The 24,115-nt window shown below is 56.8% G+C and overlaps 2 protein-coding genes across 5 annotated transcripts; one reads left to right on the forward strand and one right to left on the reverse strand.

Moving 5' to 3' along the window:
- Positions 1-578: 578 nt before the first annotated feature.
- On the reverse strand, positions 579-14,717 carry KLHL33 (kelch like family member 33). Of its 4 annotated transcripts, none has more exons than XM_090051860.1 (5): positions 14,580-14,717; positions 3,450-4,068; positions 2,394-3,195; positions 1,832-2,002; positions 579-1,464 (listed from the first exon to the last, which is right to left on the reverse strand). In XM_090051860.1, exons 2-5 carry the CDS (start codon positions 4,003-4,005, stop codon positions 891-893), a joined length of 2,103 nt encoding a protein of 700 aa, XP_089907986.1. In that variant the 5' UTR covers positions 4,006-4,068; positions 14,580-14,717; the 3' UTR covers positions 579-890. The 4 variants fall into 4 exon arrangements, with proteins under 4 accessions (XP_089907986.1, XP_089907984.1, XP_089907985.1 ...); XM_090051858.1 differs by having other exon boundaries at positions 2,394-3,339; XM_090051859.1 differs by having other exon boundaries at positions 2,394-3,339; positions 3,450-4,024; positions 14,580-14,685.
- On the forward strand, positions 6,062-24,008 carry SLC12A3 (solute carrier family 12 member 3). Its single transcript, XM_090051870.1, has 26 exons — positions 6,062-6,859; positions 8,793-9,106; positions 9,338-9,466; positions 9,569-9,869; positions 10,231-10,370; positions 11,239-11,349; positions 11,550-11,661; positions 11,755-11,885; positions 11,995-12,079; positions 12,223-12,383; positions 12,658-12,765; positions 13,304-13,427; positions 13,534-13,635; positions 14,567-14,722; positions 14,994-15,093; positions 15,893-16,004; positions 16,090-16,218; positions 16,341-16,447; positions 16,762-16,844; positions 17,425-17,499; positions 17,667-17,771; positions 18,536-18,647; positions 19,057-19,143; positions 19,543-19,678; positions 20,047-20,114; positions 23,123-24,008. The coding sequence occupies exons 1-26, from the start codon at positions 6,802-6,804 to the stop codon at positions 23,262-23,264; spliced, it is 3,288 nt and encodes a 1,095-aa protein (XP_089907996.1). The 5' UTR covers positions 6,062-6,801; the 3' UTR covers positions 23,265-24,008.
- Positions 24,009-24,115: the final 107 nt, after the last annotated feature.

Below are 24,115 nucleotides of genomic sequence, written 5' to 3' on the forward strand. Positions count from 1 at the left end.
CCTCTTTACTGACTTACTTTGGTACTGGCCCCACCGTGATGGGGTGGACAAACCTTGCCCCTGGACACAGCAACCTCAGTCAACCCACGCCACGGCTGAGCAGGAAACAGCAGGCTTTTCCCCTGCTGATCCCCATCTCTTCTCCTTTTCCATCAGAGATACCCCAGTCCTGTGGGGCGCTGCCAGGCTGATGTCCCACGTATGAGAAAGAGTATCCATTTTTGGGGGAGAGTGTAGAGGATCTCCCTGTCATGTCAGACATGGCCCCGTCCTGTTTGGGGGATCCAAGAGGCCTCTCAGCTCATATGACAGAGCCCCCATTTATTTATTTAGCAAGTGCAAATCCCTGAAGCCAAGCAATAGCCTCCTCGTTAGCTGAGTTCAAAGTTATTAATGCTCTTAAGTTTGTAGAGGGGACACTCCTCGCTGATGCGCAGCATTGCTTGTATCTCTCCACAAGTGCACGATGGGTTAGCGCTGAGGCCCCAGCGGTGAAGGTTGGCTGCATAGGGGCCTTGGCCTGTCCTGAGCCTGTTTAGCAGGGACCGCTTTTGCCGCGGTAGTTCAAAGCCAACAGGTTGACGAGTGAGGTTTGTCACAAGACACTTGTTTGTGACTTTCCGTGAATCCCGTTCCTTAATCCAGAGGATATCTGCAGACAAATCCTGGTCAGGGAGGTTGCTCCATAAGGAGGTTGCTCCATTGCGAAGGGAGGCAGGCCTTGGGTGGATTAAACAGGTCATTGTAGAGTGGTCAATAAGGTGCAACATGAATAGTTCTGACCAACTTGCAGCGGATCAGTGAAAGCACCCATAATGTGGGTAGACCGGACGAGAGCATCTGAGGGGCATCAGGGCCCCTCGTCCTACAGGGAGGAACTAGGGAGGCTCCTATTCCCCTTGGGGTGGTGTCAAGAGCCTCCTTTGCCGTGGGGGGGAGCCCTCCCTCAAAGCAGGTGGCACAGACAAGACGCAGGCTCGCAGGTCTGCATAGGCCTGGGGCATGGTGCCCAGGCATATCCAGCGGTCCTGGCCTGGGTGGTAGCTGTGCACTAGGTGAGTGTCACGATATGTGTTATGGCTGTACCCCCCCAGGACATACAGCTCTCCTTGCAGTACAACTGAGGCAGCAACCACGTGGGCATGGGGCAGAGGGCTCAGCAGGGTCCAGGTGTCCAGACGAGGGCTGTAGACCTCACAGGTCAGCTGGTCAGCATAACCCCCATGGCCGTCGCGCCAGCGCAAGCCCCCCGCCACGTAGAGCTGTCCCCGCAAAGCCTCCATGACATGGCCAGCACGCTCCTCCTGCATAGGTGCCCACTGGGTGGGTGGGTGCTTCGGGTGGTACTGGAGCAGGGCGGTCAGGCAGCGGCAGGAGCCGTCGCAGCCGCCTGAAACGTAGATGGTGCCATCCAGCACGCAGGCAGCCTGGCCGCAGAGCGCAGCCGGGAGAGGGTGGGACGGTCTGCGGGGGGAGAAACCAGAACCAGGTGGGCAGGAAGGAAAGGAAATTAAGAGAAAAGAGGAACAGTCCTTGGTCCCGTGTCAATGGGCTTAGCCTGTACCTGCAGCCACCAGGCTGCCTGCCTCTGGCCTTGGCTTCTGCTCTCCCGCTTTCCCAAGGACCCCAGGCTTCCTAGAAATAGGGCTACCTTGGCTTATGTCTTATGGGCCTTCGGGCCTTGGTCTGTAACCTCCCAGGCTCCAGGTCTCATCCCAGTGGATCTCTAGACACCTGGACCGCATACATCATGGCACAGGTAATCGGGCTTGCGTGCGTCTTAGGAGACCAGGGACACAGGTGCCTGGAAACGCTCCCATCCCCATCTCACCTCCACACGTTGGCAGCTGGGTCGTAGCACTCCACCGAGTCCATGCAGTATTGGTCATTAGAGCTGCCTCCCATTGCATAGAGCAGCCCACCTGCACACACGGCTGCAAAGTAGCTGCGTCCACAAGACATGTCTGCCAGGCGCTCCCAGGAGCCTTGCATGGGGTCAAACCTAAAGCAAGGAGAGGACTGAAACCGGCACCCCTTGCAAGGGAATAGCCCCATTCCTCATCTCCTAGGCTAACCTGTCCCCCATTGCCTGGGGACAGTATCAGGAGCAACACCCGCTGAAAGGGGATCTCCTCTTCCACCACCTCCCAGCAAATCCTTGGGTCAGATGAGAGTTGGCACCCTGTGAAAGAGAAGGTGCCAGGCTCCATTCCTCAGCATCCTGAGCCCCCAAAGTTTAATACTGTGTCAAAACTGGGGCTTCCTGGACAGGGAAGGGCCCGTGCTCCTTTCTTTAACCCCCTGAGCCAGCCGAGTCTCCTGCCATGGGACTGGATTGGAGCCTGCACCCTCTGGAGAGCAAAGTCCCTGCGCTGTACAAACTTCCCGCTTACCTGAACGCTGTGGTCAGTGTGTCCCTCACCCCATAGTACTGCTTGCCTCCAACAACATACAGCATGTTGCCCATCACGACCACGGCGTGGCGGAAACGTGGCCCATCAGGGAACTCCCCCAAGTACCGCCACTCCACCTGCTTCACCAGCCCGACGCCACTGAGGAAGCGGTGGGCGAACCTCAGCTCCCGGCTGGGGCAGCGCATGGCCATGTTTGACGTAAGGCTGTCTCCGCCGCAGATGACCAGCACCTTCTCCGTGGTGCGGATGCGGCATGGCAGCCGCTCCATAGTGGGCCTACCGGGTGGGATGCTGGAGAGTGACTCCACCAGCAGGTCATAGAACCGGCCCGGTTTCTCCATGAAATCCACAGCGCGCACCCGCTTTAACTCCCGCCCGGACATCAAGGGGAACCGAATGGATCTGAGGACTTTCTCAGCTTCCCCCAGCCGTTGGGCCCGGTCTGCATTCAGCCACCGCAGGGCACCTTCAAAGGCCTCCAGTTCGTTGAGGATGTAGAGGGCGTCGGAGCGGAGGAACCACAGAAGCTGGTCCAGAGAGAGGTCCAGGAACTTGGGGGTGGATGAGACGCAGGGAAAGTTCATCAGCACAAAGTCCTCAGCTGTCCGGGCCAGCTGGCGCAGGTCATAGGCCTGGGCGAAGGACAGGACGTCTAGGCTGGTCTCCGGGGTCATTTGGTGTTGGAAGAGGTCCATGCAGAGGGAGAAGATGCCCGATGCCTGGTACTGCAGGGCAGTTTGTGCTGCATCCAGGATCTCGTCCCAGGTGCCTCCTAGTGCTCCTGAGTAGGCGAAGGAGATGAGGAGGTGGAGGTCAGGCACCAAGAAGAGGGTGTGGAGTGGGGTGGCCTGGACTGACTCCCGCATCCCGCTGGTGAACATGGCCCGGAAGAACTCGCAGCCACAGCACAGGGCAACACGGTGCACTGCGGGAGGAGAGAGGACGAGGGTAGGGATGGGCAACCCCACCACAGCCATCCTCCTAGCCCAGCTCTGGGCTCCTTCCCTACCTGCAGCTCCCCCCTCCCCAACTCACCTTTGAAAGTCTTTCCTTGAGCTTCCAGGTCCAGGTCACAGCCAATCTCAGCTCCATATAGCTCTTCAATGCTATGCAGGGTATCCCACTGCTCATCAGATGGGGTCCTCCTTCCCTCCTCCTCTTTTTCTGGACTGAGCCATCTTCTTTGGCAAATCTCCACCACTCGTGGCACCCCCAGGGCCTGAGCTGCCGCCACCACCTCCTGAACAGTGTCTGATGTGGTCTCCACAACCCCTGAGTAGGCAAAATCCAGAATGGCTTTCCAGCCATGTGGAGTGGCCAGCTGGCTCATGTCAACCTCACCCACTGCCCCTTGCTCCAGCCGCTCTCGGAAGAAGGAACTCACAGCTGCCAGAACCACAGCGTGGGCATGGTATGCTCGTGAGCCCGAGATCACGTCCACATCCACCAGCTGGTTCTGTGCGCAGAGCTCCAGTGCCACCTCGAAGAACTGCCGGGCATGGTCCTCGTTCAGCAGTTCCCTGCGGGGCTCTGACGTGGCCTCCTCCTCCTCTTCCCTTGCTGGGGAGTCCGGTCCCACACCTGACCACATCCTCCCTGCCAGGAGACACCTGCCGGGAAAGGATGCGAAAGGCCCCGTGGCCTTTTCCTCACTCTGTGAACCACAATGAGGCAGGGTAAGAAATAGCACCCTTAGGAGCTTAAACCCTTTTTTTTATCACTGAACATCTACTGTGTGTGTGTTGTGTGTGTGTGTGGTGGGGGGGTCCTTGTATTATGTACTATTGTGTAGTTTCTGAGCTAAGCATGACATATTGTGTGAGGCATGTGTAGATAATTGTGTTTGCGGCCCATGCGTCTATAAAACCGCTGAGTCATGTGCGTATTTTTGGTGTGGTGTGTGGGCACATCTACACGTGCACTTTAATATGCATTAGTGTCTTTTAAAGCCCATTAGAGTGTCCCCTGCAAAAACAAGCTCTTTAGCTAACGTGATTGAAATGGGCTAATTAAAATAGGCTAATGAGCCTTTTTCCAATACCTCACAATGGAGGTACTAGATTTAATGCTCATTACCTGAAAAGCATTAATTGAACGTGTAGACATGCCTGTGTGTATTAATGGGATCTAAATGTTCGTGATGTGTATTTTTTGTGTGGCTATGTATGGGCATGTTTATGCATGGCCTGGAAGTTTGTGAGGTGTTTGTTGTGTGGTGTACACCTGTATTTGTTGTTTTGGATATACATGTGTGTTATGATACTTTATATCTGGTCTGTATATTCATGAGTGTGTATTTGTTGTGTGCTAAGTGTGCATATGTGATATACGTAGTTTTGTGTGTGTGTATGTTATGTGGATGTGTTGGGTATGTTTTCTGTGTATTGTGTATAGCTTGGAGGGTGGTGGTCTGTGCATGCATTTGTTTTTGTGTATGTCTGGTGTGCGTAGTCCATATGCTCATGGCGTACGGATTTGTTGTGTTGTACATGTGTGCTTGTGCTGTGCGTGGCCATGTCTGTGTTGTACGTATTTGTGGTGTATTTGTTTTCTGAGGCTTGTGTGGGCTGGATTTGTTTGATTTTCTGGTGGATGTAGCATGCCTATGTGTTTGGGTGCATGCATTTGTGTGTTTGTGTTGTCATGTCTGTCTGCTGTGCATCGCGTGTTGCCTTGGGAACCCCTCCCCTGGATCCCTGCCTGCTCCCCAGGGGGTTCACACCCCCCTCCAAGCCCTCTCCTACCTGTGGGCGCTTGTTGTAGGGTGACGCTGACCTTTCAGAGGTCCTTCGGAGCCGGAGTCTGATCAGGGGGAAATGTTGGATAGGCTCCCAGCTGGCTTTGTGGTTAATTATAGCTGGGCATGGGACTCCAGCCAGCCTCCCATGTACCCAAGGTCCCATGGCACCCATCCCCGAGGAGAAAATTCTCCCCTGCCCAGCCTGAGGGTTGGGAGCTATGCTAGAGGAGAGCTGGGAAATCCTGTGGTTATCTGTATATCCTGGCCCCAATAATGCTCCCCCTCATGGGGATTCTCCAATAAGGCAGAATTGATCACCCAGGAGAAAGGCTCTTGAAATGCCAAACACGGAGGATTTGAGACGGCTGGCAAACCTTGTGATGTGTATCATACCCCGTGCTGCTGATCCCAGAGGAGGATTCCCCAATAGCACAAGAAGCCGACATCTATGAATCCCGAGATGTATAGCAGAAGGTTGTGTATCCTAACCATTGCAGTGTTGACAGGGATCTCACATTAATTCCCATATTCTGCAATATGGTGCACAGTGTCCTTTACCCATACTGTTGACACTGGAGAGAAATTTGGCAACGAGGCAGGACTGAGCTCCTGGGAGCTGGTGGGGGTCATGGGGTACATGCGTCTGGAAGGAAACTTTCTGCCCTAGGGATATGCTCCACAAGGTGTGGGGGGGGGCGGGGCGGGGAATTGGGGGGGGGGGGCAGAGATGGGTGTGGACAGACGGAAATAAAAAGGGAAAAAAAAGAAGAGGGCAGATCAGTGTGAATGGAAGACAGGGACAGTTTGGCAGGGACGAAACGGGGAGAAAGGGAAGGAATTAGTGCCCAAAGGGATGGCGAATGGCAGTGAGAAGAAGTTGCACAGAGCAAAGGAGCCAAGTGAAGACCAGGAGCAAGGGGAAGGAGGAGCCAAGTGCCGAGAGCCAGATCTTGATGGACCCGAAGGTGAGTCTGGGAAGCTAATGCTGGGGCAGTGGGTCTCCTGTTTAGGCCAGGGGTGAGAGGGGAGGGTGCCTATGACTCCTGGCTTCACTCCCCAGCTCTGGGAAGAGAGTAGGGTCTAGTTGGCTTGAACCAGGGGACCTGGGAGACAAGACTCTTGGCTGCCAGTGCTGGCTCTGCATGGGGTTCAAGCAAGGGGCACTATGAGCCGGGACTCCTGGGTTGTGCCCCAGTTCTGGGAAGGGAGCGGGGTTTCATGGGTTCAGAGCTGGGGGGCTGCGAAGCAGGACACTTGGGTTCTGCCTCTGGGACGGGAAGGCAGGCAGGGTGAAAGCAAGCCGGGCTGGGAGCCAGGAGTACTGAGGTCCAAGCCCTGCTGTGAGAGAGGAGTGTGACCCTTTGGGGATGGGGGTGCCTGGGGGGCCAGGTGTGCTTCCCTGTTACAGACGGGGATGGGGTCTAAGCAGGGACGGCGGTGGGTAGGAGTGGATCAGGACTCCTGGCAGAGATCGTGGTTCACCCTCCTGCAGTTGGGGCAGGTCCAGGGGAGAGGGGATTTCCCCAGGTCAAGTCAGAAAAGTTTTGTTGATGTTGGTTTTTCCAGGAATGGAACAAAAGAACGGGGCGGGCCTCTTGCAAGGGGGAGTGGGGGGAGAAAGGGGGAGGAAATACAAGGAGAAAGAAGATGGGGGAAGGGGCAGAGAGAGAAACAGAGAGGGAGAAGTTGTCATATTTATATGGAGGTGCATGGGGTTTGCTGAGCTAGTGAAGGGATGGAAGAGGGGAGATTTAAGTTAGCGGCTGGCTGGATGGATGGATGAATGAGTAGACGTATGTGTGGGAGGTGTGGATGGAGATCGAGGCTGGTTGGAGGGATGGACAGACAGACAAATGGGCTATGTAGGTGGACAGATGGGTAGCGTGTACTTGGGAAGAGGCTGGAAGGACAGGCGTGCAGATATGCAAGGACTTCCAACCCCAATCCCAATCTACCCTGGGAGGTTTCTCTCCTGGCCAGCTTCAGATACAAGACTGGAGTTGTCTGGTTGCAAAACTATTTCTATTGGCATGAATATACAGTGCTGTGCAGGGGCTGTGGCTGGGCAGCTATTTCTATTGGCATGAATATATGATGCTGTGCAGGGGCTGTGGCTGGGCAACCAGCCTGAGGACAACCACAGGCACAGCACTCAGCTGCCCTGCCCTGAGAGCAGCCCTGGGCGAGATAGGATCCCCCTGGGGATGAGCAGCATGCTCCTAACAGGGGTCATTCCTTCCAGCAGGGGTCAGTGTGCATGCATGTGTGCACGCACACTCGCACGCTCGCCCGCACATGCAAATGTGCCAAGCGTTCTCTTTGCACAAAAGATCAAACTACAGCCACAGAACTCCTGGGCTCTCCCCAGGTTCAGGATGGGAACAAACCCTGGATGTATGCTCATTGTTTGACTAGTCAAAAGGGAGTGTGCATGTGAGCGTGTGTGTGGATGTACATGTGCATAAGCTGCCCCCTGCTGGAAGGGGAGAGCCCTGTTCCAGGTGTGCAAATGTGCAGACATGTATGTCCCTGTTGACCCCTGCTGGAAGGTGTGTGTGTGTGTGTGTGTGTGTGTGTATGTGTGTGTGTGGAGTCACACCACTCCACAATAGTCCCCTGTGACCAATTCCCCTTGGCCTCTTGACCAGCCCTGGACCCCCACTTTCACCTAGAGGCCTGTGGGTTGCCCAGGCGGGGAGGAGTACAGGGATTACTACCTGCCCTGCCCCTGCTATTTTCCACACTCCTCCCCTGCCCCCCCCCCCCCCCCGGCGAAACTGGGATGATTCAAGCCCAGTGGAAAGAACGCAGGGGAGATAAGCTGAGCAAACAGCATGGCAATGAGGAGGGGGGATCTTTCCTGCTGGAAAGTTTCTGTTTGGAGGAGTGGGGATGGGATGAGGAGCAGGTTGGTGGGGCCGGCCAGGGGCTGCCTGGGCCGGTTCTGGAGGGCCTGGCCCGGACTCCTAGCCAGGGCCCCATATAAAGCAGGACACTGGCAGGCAGAGGGAGAACGAAGGAGTGAACTGGCCACGGCAGGACGTGGAAGGCAGCTGCAGAGCAGGTACCTGGGCACCTGAGACGGTACAGATGGATGGACAGGCAACCACCCTGTCTTCTCCCCTTCTGGAGGGACTCCCAGCCCCAGCCCACCAGACCCTGCTCCTCTTCCAAAGCAGACAGACCCCACTGTTCCCCAGACGCCCACTCAGCTTCTGGACACAGTGATCAAGCCCCAGCATCCCGGCTCCCACCTCTCTTCCCCCACCTGCAGCCACGAGGCGCCACTCCTCTCCCTGAACAGATCAGTGCAGCCAGGGCTTTGTTCCCCAGCATGTCTCGCTCTGGTGGACAGTGGGGTCTGGCAGGTTAGAGCAGGGGTGCTGGGCCCTACCCCCAGTCCCGGGAGAGAAATGAGCACTAGCGGGCTGGGGATCCTGGGATCTGCCCTCGGCTCTGGCCCTGACTTCACTGCTGCCTCCAGGGTGGAGTCCGTGCCTCGGTTTTACAGGCGGCTGCTATACGCCCGTACGTGTGCATGCTTGTGTGCCCGTGTGTGTGTGCCGGCTGGGGGGACTGGATCCTGCTCCTCGTGCCTGCACGTGTAACTCCCTCCTGACCCTCCCTGCTCCAAGCAGAAGGACCCTGTGACTCACCCCCCCGCTCCACCATGGACTCTCCAGCCTATAAAACTGTCATGGCCTTGGGGCGGTTCAAGGTGAGGAGGCTCCAGACCAGGCCGGCCAAGAAACCCAGCAGGGGAGAGGCCAGTGGCCCCCAGCCTCCAGCCCCGGGGGGCTCGGGCCAGTCAGAAGAAGGGGGTTCCTTGTCGGCGCCCCCGGACTACGAGACCACCATTGATGCCAGCCCCTGCTATGAGTTTTATGCGCACTCGGTGCTGCCGGGACGAGCCCGCAAGAGCCGCCCCTCCCTGGAAGTGCTGCGCAATGCGGTAGGGGCAGGATGTGGGGAGTGGGCTCAGGGTGGGGGGGCACGGCGCTGCGGGGAGCAAGGTGGGCACTGTGCTTCTGCTGGAGGTGAGGGAAGGAGGGGCGGGCAGGTTAGCTGGGATCAGTGCTGCAAGGTGTGCAGGACAGGGTGACACCGTTAAAGGAGCTGTGCTGGGGGCAGAGCGGGGAGGGTCTGCCGGGCGGCTCTAACCCTGCTTTCCATCTGTGCCCAGGAAAATGGAGAGGTTTTCCCTGAAGTCCCGGACCCTGGGGTCCCCAACTCGAAGGCGACGGACGACGATCCAGAGGCAGCAGCCTCCGTGGCAGAGCCTGTCCGGTTTGGCTGGGTCACTGGCGTGATGGTAAAGGGAGCTTTTCCCCTCTGAGGGGGGCATGGGGCCAGTTGGGGAGCGGGCCAGACTCTGGGCTCCCATCATCTGCTCTTTTCTGGTTTCTCTCCCCAGGTCCGGTGCATGCTGAACATCTGGGGTGTGATCCTCTACCTCCGGCTGCCTTGGATCACGGCTCAGGCTGGAATCGGTAATGGGGCTTGCTTCCCTGCAGCCAGGGAGCTGGGAGAGGAGGGACGGGGGTGGGAGCCCACCCAGAGGCAGCAAGGAGCAGGTGCATCCTCCGGCTTTCACCACTCATTGACTCCCACCCCCACAGGGCTGACTTGGCTGATCATCCTCATGTCGGCGTTGGTCACTACTGTCACTGGGCTCTCGATCTCGGCCATCTCTACCAATGGCAAGGTCAAGGCAGGTGAGTTGTGTGGCTCCATGCACCCTGCTACCAGCACAGCCATGGCAGGACAGCAAACCACAGTCCCCAGTTCGGCCGTGGCGGGGAGGGCTGGTGCTGTGGTGGGGTCAGTGGGGGCTGGACTGGTTGCAACATATGGAGGCAGGATGAGCTGGAAGCCAAGCGAGCGCTCCATGCTGGAAGCAGGTAGTTCAGCTTAATAGCAGGCCCATGTGAATATGCATACGTGTGCGCACATGCATACACATGCATGCACACACACACGCACACAGTCTCTAGGGCTCACCTTACGGCTGCACCAAGTCAAGAGTTGGATCCCATCCTGCTGAGCAAGCCTGACTGTCTGTCTGTCCAAGCACAGGAGGCACCTATTTCCTGATCTCACGCAGCCTGGGTCCTGAGCTGGGAGGCCCTATCGGGCTTCTCTTTTCCTTCGCCAATGCCGTGGCTGTGGCCATGCACGTTGTGGGGTTTGCCGAGACCGTGCGTGACTTGCTGCTGGTAAGAGGGGCCCCAGCACAACCTTGTCCTAAGCACAGAACTAGTGACTGCAGCAACCCTAAGCTTATCCCCAGCCCTGCCCTACTGATTGCTGCAACCTGAACCCTAAATCCTAGGCAACATTCCAACCCTAAACATGACCATCCCATGACCCAAATGCTAACTTTAACCATCAGTTCAAAGCAAGACCTGACCTGAAACCCAACCCAGGCTCTAACCATCAGTCCAGACCTAACCCTAAATTTAGCCCTAGTCTTCCTTCCAAACCTAACCCTATTATTTCAGCCCTAGCCCACGTCTAAGCCTTTCTGTGACTAAGTGTCACTCCAGCCCCCACACTGGCCTGTCACCTGACCCTAATGATCACTCCAAACCTGATGCTAAACCTAATGCTGACACTACACCTAATCCTAACCCTATCCAAATGTAATGCCACACCAAAAGATCATTCATCACTCCATTTCTAGCCCTTCTCTAGTCCAAACTCGAGCCCCAGTCCTAACCATAAACATAACACAAGCCGCATACTTACCCTACCCTTACCCCAGCTCTAACCCTGATCCTAACCTGAGCCCTCAATCTAACTCCCATGGGAGAAGGAGCCCCAGATCTAACCCAATCCCTAATCCCAGCCCTTATCATCACATAAACTCTGGCCCTATCCTGATTTGAATCTCAATCCAACACTGACTTCTCAATCCTAGCACGAACCTTAGTCCTAGCTCTAACTCTAATTCTCCCCTTCTTTGCTATCCCAGTTCTTCCTCTGCCCCATGGCTCCTTCCCTACACTCAGTCCCTGACCCTTTGCCTCTCACTCCTCTGCCAGGCTCCTTCCTGCTAACCTCCATCTCTATGTGACCCCCTAGGAGTTTGACGTGGTGATGACAGATCCTATAAACGATATCCGGATTGTGGGAGTCATCACGGTGACTGTGCTGATGGGCATTGCGCTGGCTGGCATGGAGTGGGAAGCCAAGGTATGAGGGTGCCCAGGATGCCTGGATCCTGCCCTTGGTCCTGGGCGGGGACTGGGCTCTAGCGAGTTGCAGCAGGGGGCTGGGCGTCTGCACTCCTGGGCTGCGTTACCGGCTGTGGGAGGGGAGCCTCGTGGTTTGCCCAGGTAGTGACGGGAGCCAGGAGTCTTGGGTTCGCATCTCTTCTCCACGCCCGCTTGCAGGCCCAAGTCGTCTTCTTTTTTGTCATCATGGTATCCTTTATCAACTACTTTGTGGGAACCCTGCTGCCCGCTACTGAGGAGAAGATGTCCAAAGGCTACTTCAGCTACAAAGGTAAGGAGCAGTGGCATGTCCCTCCTCTGGATGCTGGCTCCAACAGCCCCATCCCCGCTGCGGGACTCACCCTCTGCCTCCCGCTGTCCACAGGGGATATCTTCGTGGAAAATCTTGGGCCAGACTGGCGGGGAGAGTCAAGCAGCTTCTTCGGCATGTTCTCCATCTTCTTCCCTTCCGCCACTGGCATCTTGGCTGGGGCCAACATCTCTGGAGACCTCAAGGTGGGCAGCCAGGCCCCTCCCAGGCCCACCAGGGTCAGGTGGAAGAACTGGCCTGCAGCACCGTGGGGTACAATTGCTGCCCAGCCCTGACTGTTGTCCCTGTTTGCAGGACCCCGCTGTGGCTATCCCCAAAGGAACCCTGCTAGCCATCTTCTGGACAACACTCTCCTACTTGGCTGTCTCCGCGACCATAGGTGATGCCGTGGTGTGGGAACAGGGCAGAGGAGGGGGTCTAGCCGACATGAGAGGGCACTGTGCTGCGGGAGCAGTGGGGCTGGGGGCTTAGCACGAGGCACGTCCTGACCTGGGAGGGTTCATCTTCCCCATTTCCTTCCAGGTTCCTGTGTCCTGCGTGATGCATCTGGAAGCATGAATGACACCCTGGGCTTCCTCAATGCCACAGGTGACTGCCTGGGCCTGGGCTGCCACTATGGCTGGAACTTCAGCTCATGCACCCAGACTGGGACCTGTGAATATGGTCTGGCCAACAACTACCAGGTACTCTGGAGGATGGGGGCAAGACCTCCCGAGGGGAGTGGGGGGCTCGGGGAGGGTGCGGGCCTGGGGTGGGGACTCATCTGAGGAGGAAGGACTATAGGAGGGCTCGGTGTTGAGAGGGAGAGCCTGTGGAAGCTGTCAGCCCTGAGCAGGGGGGACTGGGAGTTGATGGTAGACCATGGGAACCAGGGGAGAAGGTGGCTAGAGGATCTCGCAGGCTGGGATGGGATGCCTCTCTCAGCTGGGACTTACAGTGGGACCTTTCTCTCCCCAGACCATGAGTATGGTGTCCGGCTTCAGTCCCCTCATCACAGCTGGGATCTTTGCTGCCACCCTCTCCTCAGCCCTAGCCTGCCTCGTCTCTGCCCCCAAGGTTTTCCAGGTGCGTTGGGGAGAGCGCTGGAAGTGGAAGGGCGCAGCATCACAACAGCTGCTACACACTGTGCATACCTCCACTGGCACACCCATGTGCAATCACACCCTGCAGTTGTCGACAGCCCTGCCAGCACCATCTATGACTGAAATCCCAGTGTCACAACCACTCCTAAATCCTCAGCTGACACCACAAGAATCCCTAAGATCTCCCCACCCCAACAACACCTTTGTGGCAACTGATCTGGACACCCCCGCATCCATGGACCCCAGAGTACTGCAGTACCCTAGAGAGACCCTCAGAAATTCCCCACTAATATCTGAACATCCTCCATAACCCCCTCATGTGCCAGCACCCCACTATCACGCCAAACACTAACCCCTGCTGGCATCATTACAGCCCAAATGCATGTCTTTCTCCCAGCCCCTCCCTTCCATCTCCCCTCTCCCCCCGCAAGCATGCTACCATACCTCCCAGGATCATTCAGTAAACCAGCTCTCTCCTCTTGTGGCACGCCCCGCTCACTCCTGCCCTTTCCTGTCTGCAGTGCCTCTGTCAGGACAGGCTCTACCCTTTCATCGGCTTCTTTGCCAAAGGCTATGGCAAGAACAACGAGCCATTCCGGGGCTATGCATTGACTTTCGTTCTGGCCATTGCCTTCATCCTAATTGGTGAGTGGGATCATGACCCTGCCCTGGGAATGAGTAGAAGGAGACCATGCCACATAGCTTGGGAGTGGGCCACCACATTTAATATCTCTTTTTATTGCATCCACAGCTGAGCTGAACACCATTGCCCCCATCATCTCCAACTTCTTCCTCTGCTCTTATGCTCTCATCAACTTCAGTTGCTTCCATGCCACCATTACCAACTCACCAGGTACAGTACGCTACTGAAAGGGCTGAGTTGGAGAAGCTGATGTGGAAGGGCTGGGTCGCATGGTGCGAGTTGGAGGAGCTGCTCTAGGTAGAGTAGAAAGGGTTGCATAGTCTGAGGCGCAAGGATGGGGCTTACTCAGGAATCATGTTGCCTTGTAAGGGTTGGGTTTGACAGGGCAGATTTGCCTTGAATAAGCTAAGTTGGATCAGACTGCATAGGAGAGTGGGGTTAGTGGAGAAGTGGAGCTGGCTTGGGAGTGGAGTGGGTTGTGTTAGAGGAATTGAGTTGCTTTGCTAGAACTGGGCTGGGTAGGATCAGTTTGGGTTGGATAAGTTCAGCAAGATGGATTGGCTGCGTGGGGTGGAGTAAGTTTGCATGAGGGAGTTGAGCTGGATTGGGACAGCAGGGCCGGGTACAGTAGGAGCTGAGTGGAGCTGGAAGGAAGGATAGAGCAGGGTAGAGTGGGATGAGATGAAGGAGCTAGGCTGTGCAAGGTAGTGTTGGGTTTTATTGGAAGAACTGGTTTGGTTTGCAAGGGCTAGGCTGGGGCGGACAGAGTTGTTTGACCACATACGTGTGGAAGGGTTGTGCTGAATAGGAGGGTGTTGAGGTGGATATGGGGAGGGGAGGGTAGAGTTGGGTTGGAGCGCTGGGTTATGTGCAGTGGAGTCAGGCTGGATACACTGAGTTGGATGGGTTGGGATGGGTAGAGTGGGATTGGGCTGAATACAATGGGCTGGAAGGGATGGGCTGAGTTGGAAGGGCAGAGTGGAGCCAAGCTGAACAAAGCCTTTAACCTACTGGCCCTAGTGAGCTGGGAGTGCTCAGTGTTGCAGGAGGTGGATGGAGCTGAATGGGGATGGGTGTGTCTGATGAGTGTGCCATGCTACAAATCCCTGCGAGTGCATATCATCACCCCCCTCAACCCTAGGCTGGCGACCCACCTTCCGCTACTTCAGCAAATGGAGCGCCCTCTTTGGTGCTGTGATTTCCGTGGTCATCATGTTCCTGCTGACTTGGTGGGCAGCCCTCATTGTGGTAGGAATCATCCTCATCAGCGTGGCCTATGTCAGCTACAAGAAGCCAGGTAAGGAGGTGCCTCCCAGCCCCTTTCTCTCTCGCTGCTGGGTGGGTCTGAAATATGGAAAGCGAAGTAGGACGTTAAAGGGGAGAATTGACAGTCACATCAGGGAGCAAGGGGGAGCATGACACGAGAGCAGCAGGGCTGCAGGAATCCTCTGTGGGATATACAGACCTTTCCATTCGCTGCTTCAGACGTGCTCTCCCACTAGAAGGAGAGATGTAGGTGTGGGACCTCCTGATCTTTCTTCTGCATCCTCTTCCTCATCCCACCGCAGCTGTCAACTGGGGCTCCTCTGTGCAGGCTGGGACATACAACATGGCACTTTCCTACTCTGTCAGCCTAACGGAAGTAGAAGACCATGTCAAAAACTTCCGGTAAGCCCGCTGTCGAGCATGGTGGATTAGAGGTGGGGGGTGCTGAGAGCCAGGACCTCCAGGTTCTCTCTCTGCTCTGGGTGGACAGCGGTGTTACCAAAAACCCAGGACCTTCCAGCCTTTAGAGACAAGACTGCAGCCTGTCTATGATCAGGATCTCTTTTGCAAGCATAGACACAAAATTCAGGTACAGCTACAATTCCCTTAATGACTCACCCTTGAAACACAAAAGGTAAGGTACAGTTATGGTTTCCTTAATGATCACAACGCAGAAGAGAGGCAAGAGACAAATGTACAGCCCGAACTGTTATTGTCGCACTTGAAAAGCCCAAGAACAAACATGTCAATGCCTACCTCGCTACCCCCACAACATAATGCAGATTCCCACCAGCTGGGCAGACTCCAGACGGACAGAGGGCCGTTCCTGCCCATGGCTTGTTCAAGGTTACTCCTGTAGCATTGCAATAGGGGTTCCCCGTTTGGTTTTATTCACATTTCTTTGTTTCAATGACTTTTTTTTCTTACTGGAACTGAATGAGTTGCCACGTGGACTTGGAAAGTGTCACCTAGGTGGGACCCACAGGTTGACGCTCCCTTTTTGTGCTATCGCGTATGGTTGCAGTGCAAGCCCGTCATAGTTTAGGCTTCCTTTAGAGCCTGCACATGTCATCGCGGTGTTTGAGGCACCGACCGCATCTGAAGCTTTCAGTGGGGTCTTGCAGGTTAAGAGTGAGGGGGCTGGGACCTAATGCAGGCCCTGTAGTATCTCTGGATTTGCTAAGCCTCCTGTTTCTTCCAGACCCCAGTGCCTCGTGCTGACAGGCCCCCCCAACTTCCGCCCAGCCCTGGTGGATTTCGTTAGTGCTTTCACCAAAGGCGTCAGCCTCATGATTTGCGGCAATGTGGCCGAGGTGAGTACGGCGCTGGCTGGGGCTGTGCGGGAGGGGGCAGGGGCCTGGCACTCGACCCCTCACGCCCACCCTTGCCTGTCCCCAGCCACAGGACGTCCCTGGGGTCAGTGACTCGGATGAGCACATCAAGTGGCTGAATGCACGCAAGGTGCGCTCCTTCTACGCCGTCATCACGGCAGAGGACCTGCGCAGCGGCGCCCGGAGCCTCATGCAGGTGCGAGCGCCCTGCCCCAGCCGGAAGGAGTGGGGCAGAGACCTGTGCCGTGCTGCTGTCGGTGTCCTACTCCCCCCATCGCCCTGAGCTGACCGGCGGTGTCCCCCCCATCTCCTCCCCAGGTCTCGGGTCTAGGGCGTCTCAAGCCAAACACAGTCGTGCTGGGCTACAAACAGAACTGGCAGACGGACTCGCCCCAAAACTTACAGCGTTACGTGGCCATCATCCAGTAAGGGCTGACTTGGGGGAGGTGGACAGAGGGGAGTCAGGGTTGGGCAGATGAGGAGGCAAGCTCATAGCAAGGCCCCTTGGGCAGCAAGACCAGGGGTGTCCGGGGGGAGGGAGAGGTATTGGGCCCAGGTGGGGGGCATCGAGGGAGGGAATCCCTAAGTGGATCGGGGTTATTCTGGGGACGCGGAGAGTTGCCCCCTGCCCTGAAACAGAACTAGGAGCTCTGCCTTTGAACACAGGGGAAGTGCATTATAGGCCCTTTGGGGCCCTGACAGTGCTGCTGTCCCTGTAACCCTGGTCTGCCCCTCCCAGTGATGCATTCGACTGCCGGGCCGGAGTCTGCGTGCTCAGGATGAAGGAGGGGATCGATGTGTCTCGGACAGTGCGGGCCTATGGTGAGTGCGTCGCTGGAAGAGCTGGGGAGGATGCTGCTCAAGAGATGGTGAACACTGCCCAGTGCTTAGGGGCACTGGGGAGAGATCTGGGCTCAACACACTCCTCTGCCACAGACTCCCCTTGTGGCCCTGGTCATGACACGGATCCAGACTATGCCATGGAGCTTCTGCCATGTAGCTTTGCTGGCATAGCAACACTGAGGTACACTGAGGTAGCTAAGCTGGCATCGGGGGTGCGGAAGAGGGCTTTACCTGGCCTGACTCCTGCAGTGCGGGGAGCCGGCGTAACACGTCCAGCAGAAAAAAAAAACCCGTCAGAAAAACACCACAAGGCCAGCACAAATATGGCAGCAGCGGGGCCGTGTCAGGCTAGGACAGCCAGGAACACAAGTGGGGATCAAGGACTACACGCACACATATGCACACAGAGCCAGGCCCATTCCCTTCAGCGCAGGTGGGCAGGGGCAGGATTTCCCCTACTCCCTCCCCAAAAGCCAGTCTTTGCCAGGCCAGGAGAGGCTCCGTCCCCCTACAGACTGGGCTGAGGGCCCCATGGCTCTAACCCCCTCTTCTTCTCCAGTGAACCCCATGTTTCAGGACGCCGAGGCAGCGCTGCAGTGGGACAGGCAGCGCCGGGAGTCGTCAGCCAGCACAGGTACCGGCACAGGGCCGAAGGGTGGTGGGCATGGGTCGCGGGGCTGAGAGGGGGGCATGTGTGTTAGGGGTGGAGCTGGGGATGAGGGGGGCTGTCCTAGGGGCGTGCAGGGGCCTACTGGAGCTCCTGTCCCCCTTTCCCAGCCCTCCCAACCCCTCTCCCCACAGGCAGCGCTGTCAGGGTGGTTGGGGCAGACGAGCACATGGAGACCCTCTTCCAGAGCAACCAGAAGAAGAAATGTCTGGATGTGTACTGGCTCTTCGATGACGGGGGTGCGTGGCGCAGCTCAACCCCAGCCAGCCCCTTGACCAGGGACCGGTTGCGGCCAGTGTCCTATTTCTGGCTCCTCGAATGGGGATGCCTGGTCCCTGCTCGGGACTCTCCCCGGCCGCCCAGCCCGCCAGGACTCTCCACGAGCCGGGCTGGTCCCACTGCCTCGGCACAACACTGTGCACCATGCAGTTGGTCGTGCGCAAGGGCTGAGCTGTGCTTGCAGGCGGTGCTAGCCCAGGCCGGGGAGACATGCAGTGCTGGGCAGCCGGGACCTCTCCCCAGGGGGAGCTGGTCCCCCAGACACCCCCTGCCCCCCCGTTCCTGCAAGCACTGGAGGAGGCTTCTGAGCTCTCCCCGGCCTGTGCTGATCCTGGGCAGGCATCTCATTTCTTGCCTTCAGCTCATCATGAGGACAGAGGTGTTACTCATTGGGCTGACCAAACCATCACATGCCCCATTGCCAACTGCAATTTAGCCACATCCTCTATAACTCCCCCCTGCCTCTGCCTCACTTGACCCCATCTGGACACCAGTATTCACCACACCCTGGCACTGGGTGCTGTGACCCCCATGTTATCCAGAGGGAAACAGTTCAGAACAAGTTGGGGCAAGGAGGAAGCCAGGAGTCCTGGCTTCTAGCCAGCCCCGCTCGAGCCCACTCTGCCAGGGCTGGATAAAACCCAGGAATCCTGATTTCCACCCCCCAGTTTAATGCACTAGATCTTGGCCAGCCCATCTTGCTAATCCTCTCTCCCCCATCCAGGGCTGACCCTGCTCATCCCATATCTGCTGACGCGCCGGAAGCGTTGGAGCCGCTGTAAAGTCCGGGTCTTCATTAGCGGCCAACTGGCCAATGCCGAAGAGCAGCGGGAAGAGTAAGGAGGGGACCAGTGGGCCAGGACCCTCTGAGGGTGACCCCCATGATCTGGACAGGGGCAACACCCCCCATCTAACCCACCAGATGCCACTCGTCCCCCAGCAGAGCTGGGAGGACCCAAGGACTCTGGTGCCCAGACCCCACCGACTTGACCACATGAAATCCCACGTCCTTTCCAGAGCTGGGGTATACCCCAGAGAGAAATGGCCCAGTGGGACTCGGTGCCAACTCCTACCTGCTGTCCGAGCATGCAGGCCTCCCTCTGGGGCTGGAGGACTCCCTGGTGCTGGGCCTGTGACGCATCCCTTCAGGCAGCTGGGCTCATCCCTGCAAAAGAGTAGCCCTGGCTGGCCCCAGTCTGGCCTCTCTCTCTTCCTCTGCCTGATTTCTCTCCATCTCCATGGCAGGATCCAGCTCCTCCTCGCCAAGTTTCGCTTGGGTTTCAACGAGGTGGTCGTGCTGCCTGACATTGCCTGGAAGCCAGAAGAGAGCAGGTGGGAAGCCCACTCCTCCCTTCATCCTGCTTCCCCAGTATCCGCTTAGCCGAGGGCACTGGAAAGTCCCGCACACACCCATTGGTGCGAGGAGCGGGGGCAGTGGGCTAGAACAGAGCGGGGCCGATGAGCCAGGGTTGCCACCACCTCTGGAAGAGGAGCGAGGTCAAGCAGGTCCGAGCAGGAGGCGGCGGAGAATCGAGACCCGTGTTCCCTTCAGATTCTCTACTGATGCCATTTCAGCCCCAGAGGTGGGGATACAATCCAGGGATCCTGGCCCCCAGTCCCCTTAGGAAGCAGGCTACCACTTACCCTACTGCAGTCAGGACCCCCCTGGCTCCATCCCGGGGGCCTTGGTGAAGACAGAGCTGTCCCAGCACCCTCCGCTTTGCCTGGCAGCCAGAAGGAGTTTGAGGACCTGCTAGCACCGTACCGGCTGAACGAGGGTCAGCGGGACCCTGAGGCGGTGGAAGCCCTCAAGAAGGAGGCACCCTGGAAAGTGTCGGATGAAGATCTCCAGATCTACAAGAAGAAGGTGAAAACCCGGGCAGCCGGGACACCTGGGATCTACCCCAGCTCTAGTGGGCTAGAGCAGAGCAGTCCAATGCCCTAGCAGCGGTCACAGCCCCCCACCTCCCTTACTGCACTGCGCTGCAAGCTTCCCCAGCATGGCAAGGGCAGGCAACTGAGCACCTGGACAGGTCCCCCCACCACTGTGCTGCGTGTGCAGGCAGGCCCCCTCCCCGAGCGCTGCAGGTGTTGTCTCCAGGGGCAGGGGCAGGGGCAGGATGCAAATGCCAGAAAAGGGAGGTGAGCCCACAGACCCAGCAGTCGGGGCAATGGGAGGGAGCAGGGGGGGCTCACCATGCCAGCCCCTTCATGACCCTTGCTTTGTCCCTCCAGTCTGAGCAGCAGATCCGGCTGCACGAAATCCTGCAGGAGAACTCCCGAAATTCTGCCCTCATTGTCATGTAAGTCCAAGCCCCTTCTCTTCCTGCCCGGGACCGGACGCAGCCCACCCTCCCAGCAGGAAGAGGAACCGGGGGACGGGGGCAGGACAAGGCGGGGGGTGCCTGGGGGCTGCCGGCCACGGGCTGGGGCAGACTGAGCTGCCCATAAAGGTCTGGGAGGATTCCTTACGGGAGAGATCTCTCCTTCCCCAGAGTCCCTTTCAGACAGGTCAAAGAAGGGCTGGAGCTTGACAGTGGGAGCTAAAGAAAGGCCTTCTCCCCAGACCATTCTCGTAAGGAAGGGGGAGCAGGGTATCTCCCAAGAGCACATTCAAATGCCACAGTTGGCAACTTCTCAGAGCCATGGGCTGGAACAACCGGGCTGGGGGCTAAGGTGGATGGGGAGCTGGTCCCCACACCTGGCTGCTGCAGCCTGTCTCTTCCCCGCCACCTCTCCCCACACCTGAAATGCAGGGACAGCAAAGACCCTGGCCAACGAAGCCCCGCCGGCTGCACAGGCTGGACCCGGTGGCACTGCCGTATGTTGCCAGGTCCTATTGTAAAGGATCTGAAACAGGCAGGCGCTGCCATTTTCAAAATGAATTGTTTCCGGGATGTTTTTTTTCCTGTAGGTTGAAAGTCCCTTCTTGATTTTTAAGCATTTTAACAAACTGAAAACCCAAATGCAGCGGGTCAGTTTTGTCAAAATAAAACACCTCAATAGCCTTTTCTCTGCTAGAAACTTCTCTCAGGGTCAAAAAAAAAAAATCCCCTTAAATCCTATTGTTAAAAGCTCAGCTGCTGAAACCCATTTGTACCAAATGAGGAAGTTCAGACTATTTTTTTTTTTTGAACTGGCAAAGGTTAAAAAAAAAATGCTTGTTCTCAGGAAAGAGTATTTTTCCCACAAAAATGTCACAGTGTGTCCAGCCACGAGGTGCGGCCATGGAATAAAAAATAAATAAATAAATGGAGTGGACATATAACACGTGGCTTTACACCTGTGTAAAGCTGCTCCTCTCCAGGGCACAGTGACTGCTCAGGAAGCGGGGAGCGGCTACACGCAGGTGTAACAGTCGCATCTGCTCGCTTGCTCTACGTTTCGTTCTGGAGTAAATCCAGGCTCTCTTACCATCTATCGGCCAGTTTCTGTAATAGCCCGCCTGCCTGGGAGAACTGGCCGCGTGTCTGCTGTAGTGCTTACCGTCCAGGGCAGCCCTGCACCGCACAGGCCTGCTCCCTGGGCAGGAGGCAGCAGCCCGAGGAGGGAGACCAGAAATACCAGCTGCTGTGGAGCAATAGGGGAACCGGGGGCCACAGCGTAACCCCTTGCGGGCTGCATGCGGCCCAGGGACTGTCATGTGGACAGCTCTGATCCAGGCTCTGGACACCAGGTACAGACATGTGCCTTTGGGGCTGAACTTTCCAAAAGGGCAGCAGCTGTTCCTGTCCCATGTGGACACGCAGGGGCAGGTACAAATGTAGCAAACCTGCTCCAATTTTCACCCAGGCTGAAGCATGTCAGAGCTGAGCCATTTCAGCTGGTCTGAGCCTAACACCTGGGTGCAAACACATGCAGCAATTGACCTGCTCTCAAACATCCCTGATTTGGACCTGGGCCACACCTGTGCATGAAGGGCACTGGCTCCAATACCAGGGGTGAGAGCAAGCACCCAGGCCACTGTACCTCCTAGTGGGTGAGCTGGGGAGTGCTCGGACTCCTGTTTTGGGGGTTCAGGGGGCGGTGCCCTGTGGCTGGGAGCATGCTCATTTTTCTGATTTTCCCCTTGCTTTCCAGCATGAGTTCAGTGAAGCTCAGCAGCCTGCACCTGACTGAACTCTGCAGTGTGCTTGCCTGACTGGGGGTGCCAGGGAGGGGGAAGTGCTTGGAGCCCACACTTCCCGGGTGCCAGGGTCCAGGGGGAACTTAAGGGGGCCACTATGGAGTAGGGAGTGAGGACAGAGCTGGTTGTTAAGACGACAGCTTTGATAGCACCAGTTGTGCAAGGGAGCTCATTGATAAAAAGGGTTAACAAGACTGAGAGAAAATAGGAGGGCAGGAGGATTTGGGCCACATAGCAGAGCAGCCAGTTACAAGGTGGGTGGGGGATTGGGCAGCAATGCAATGTGGGATGCCTGGAGGACTGAGCCGAGCTGCATGTGGAACACTTGGGGTCCATGCGTGAGCTGATCCAAGTCCAACCTAGCGCTTCGTTTTCCGGGCACACTCTCGAACCATTTCAGGCAGCTTGAAAAGGCTTGTACAGATGCACGATTCAGGCGTGATGTGTGCCTACGCCCAAACAGCACAGAACAGCTGCCGCCCTTTGGAAACGTTCTCCAACAGCTCCAAGCGCACGTGCGTCCATGCCCCGGCAGAACAACTGACATGTTTCTAAGTAAAATACACTTGGAAGCGTTTTAGCCAAGGGCCATGCATGCACCCCCACTTTGGCTGCAACAAATCCAAATGCTGCAGCCTCCTCTACTGTGAGGCAGGGGCTGCAGTGACCTGTGGCTCTGCTCTGTGCACCCCCCCCCAAAGATGTGTCAAAAGGTAAGGGGTGGGGGGTGGCACGGAGCAAGGGCACCTCAGCCTCCTTGCTGAAATGGACACTTCAGCCCCCATCCCCTCTACTCCTTTCACCCTCTCTGTGGAAACCTAGTGAGAACTGGCTCTGGAGCTGAAGGTCCCAGCTTGTGGGAGGTCCCCCAGCAATTGTGGGGCAGGGTAAACATCCACCAACAATCCCTTTCTGGAGTATTTGCGTGCCTGTTTCACTTGGAAAGGTCTCACAAAAAATGCAACCTTCTGCATTCCCTGCTCCCCCAAGAGGTCGTACTTGAGCTGGTCAATGAGCCTAAAATGCCACCTTCTGCCTAGTGTCACATGAGGGGATGACCTGGTGCTAGACCTGTCTGGAGAACGCTGCTTTAAAAGAAGCCCTGCCCTAGGCCCCAAATGTGACAAGTGATGGAAGAGATGACCAGTGTCCTCCCGTTCATAATTGCTTCTGCCCTTCTTCCAGGAGCCTGCCTGTGGTACGGAAGGGAGCCTGTCCCAGTGCACTCTACATGGCTTGGCTGGAGATCCTCTCCCGGGACCTGCGTCCACCCATCGCCTTCATCCGAGGCAACCAGCAGGATGCCCTCACGTTCTACTGCCAGTAGTGGCAGTCTGGCAGGAGGGAGAAGGGACTGACTGGAAAAATGGGGTGCAGCCAAGAGGGAGCGGCGGGGAGCCAGGACATGGGAGTGCTGGGAGCAAAAGTCTTGTTGGATTACAGCAGAGTCGGGACTGCAAGCTCAGACTCCAGGGTTTTATCACACAACTTTGGGTCCATTGGGTTAGACTGGGGCCGGTGAAGGTGCTGGGAGTCGGGCCCCCTGAGTTTTGTCCCCAGCTCTGGAGGAAAGTGGAGGCCAGGGGTCCTAGTGACTGAAGCAGGGTGGGAGGACTTCAGAACCAGGACTCCTGGGTTCTGTTCCAGCTCTGGAAACCGGGTGTAGCCTAGTGAGTTGGGCACTGGGGATCAGCCAGGAGTCTATCCTCAGCACCTGGCCCTACCACTGAAGTAACTACGATTCTCTGCACTGACCAAATATCTGCAATATGACAACACCCATTAGGCAGGATTCAGGCCTGCAAGACAGTCTCCTCCTTAGGGCCAGGCCTCTCTAAGACAGTGCAAGCAGGAAGCTGTTGTACTGTTGGCCTGTTTAGCCTTCTCTCCAACTCAGCCTGATGGTGGATGGGTATGAACCCTTAGTCCACTTCCCTCCCTCTCTCTCTCTCCATGTACCCAAGTGGGACCTGCTGTAAATATTAAATATTCTTATTTAAAAGCACAGAAGCCTTGTGTCTGAGGGTTGGCTCAATGCGACCCAGGGAGGCTTGTTGCACTAAACGGAGCTGAGAAGTCAGGCTGAGACTGGCAGCAACCTGTAGCGCAAGTCAGGGCAAATTTCGCTGGGTGCCAGGGTGATGCTCCTTGCCCTTGTGCCCATTCAAGGGAGGAAGG

The sequence above is a fragment of the Crocodylus siamensis genome, chromosome 6, assembly GCF_052110815.1.
Source record: "Crocodylus siamensis isolate JL-2025a chromosome 6, ASM5211081v1, whole genome shotgun sequence".
NCBI classification, from domain to species: Eukaryota; Metazoa; Chordata; order Crocodylia; family Crocodylidae; genus Crocodylus; species Crocodylus siamensis.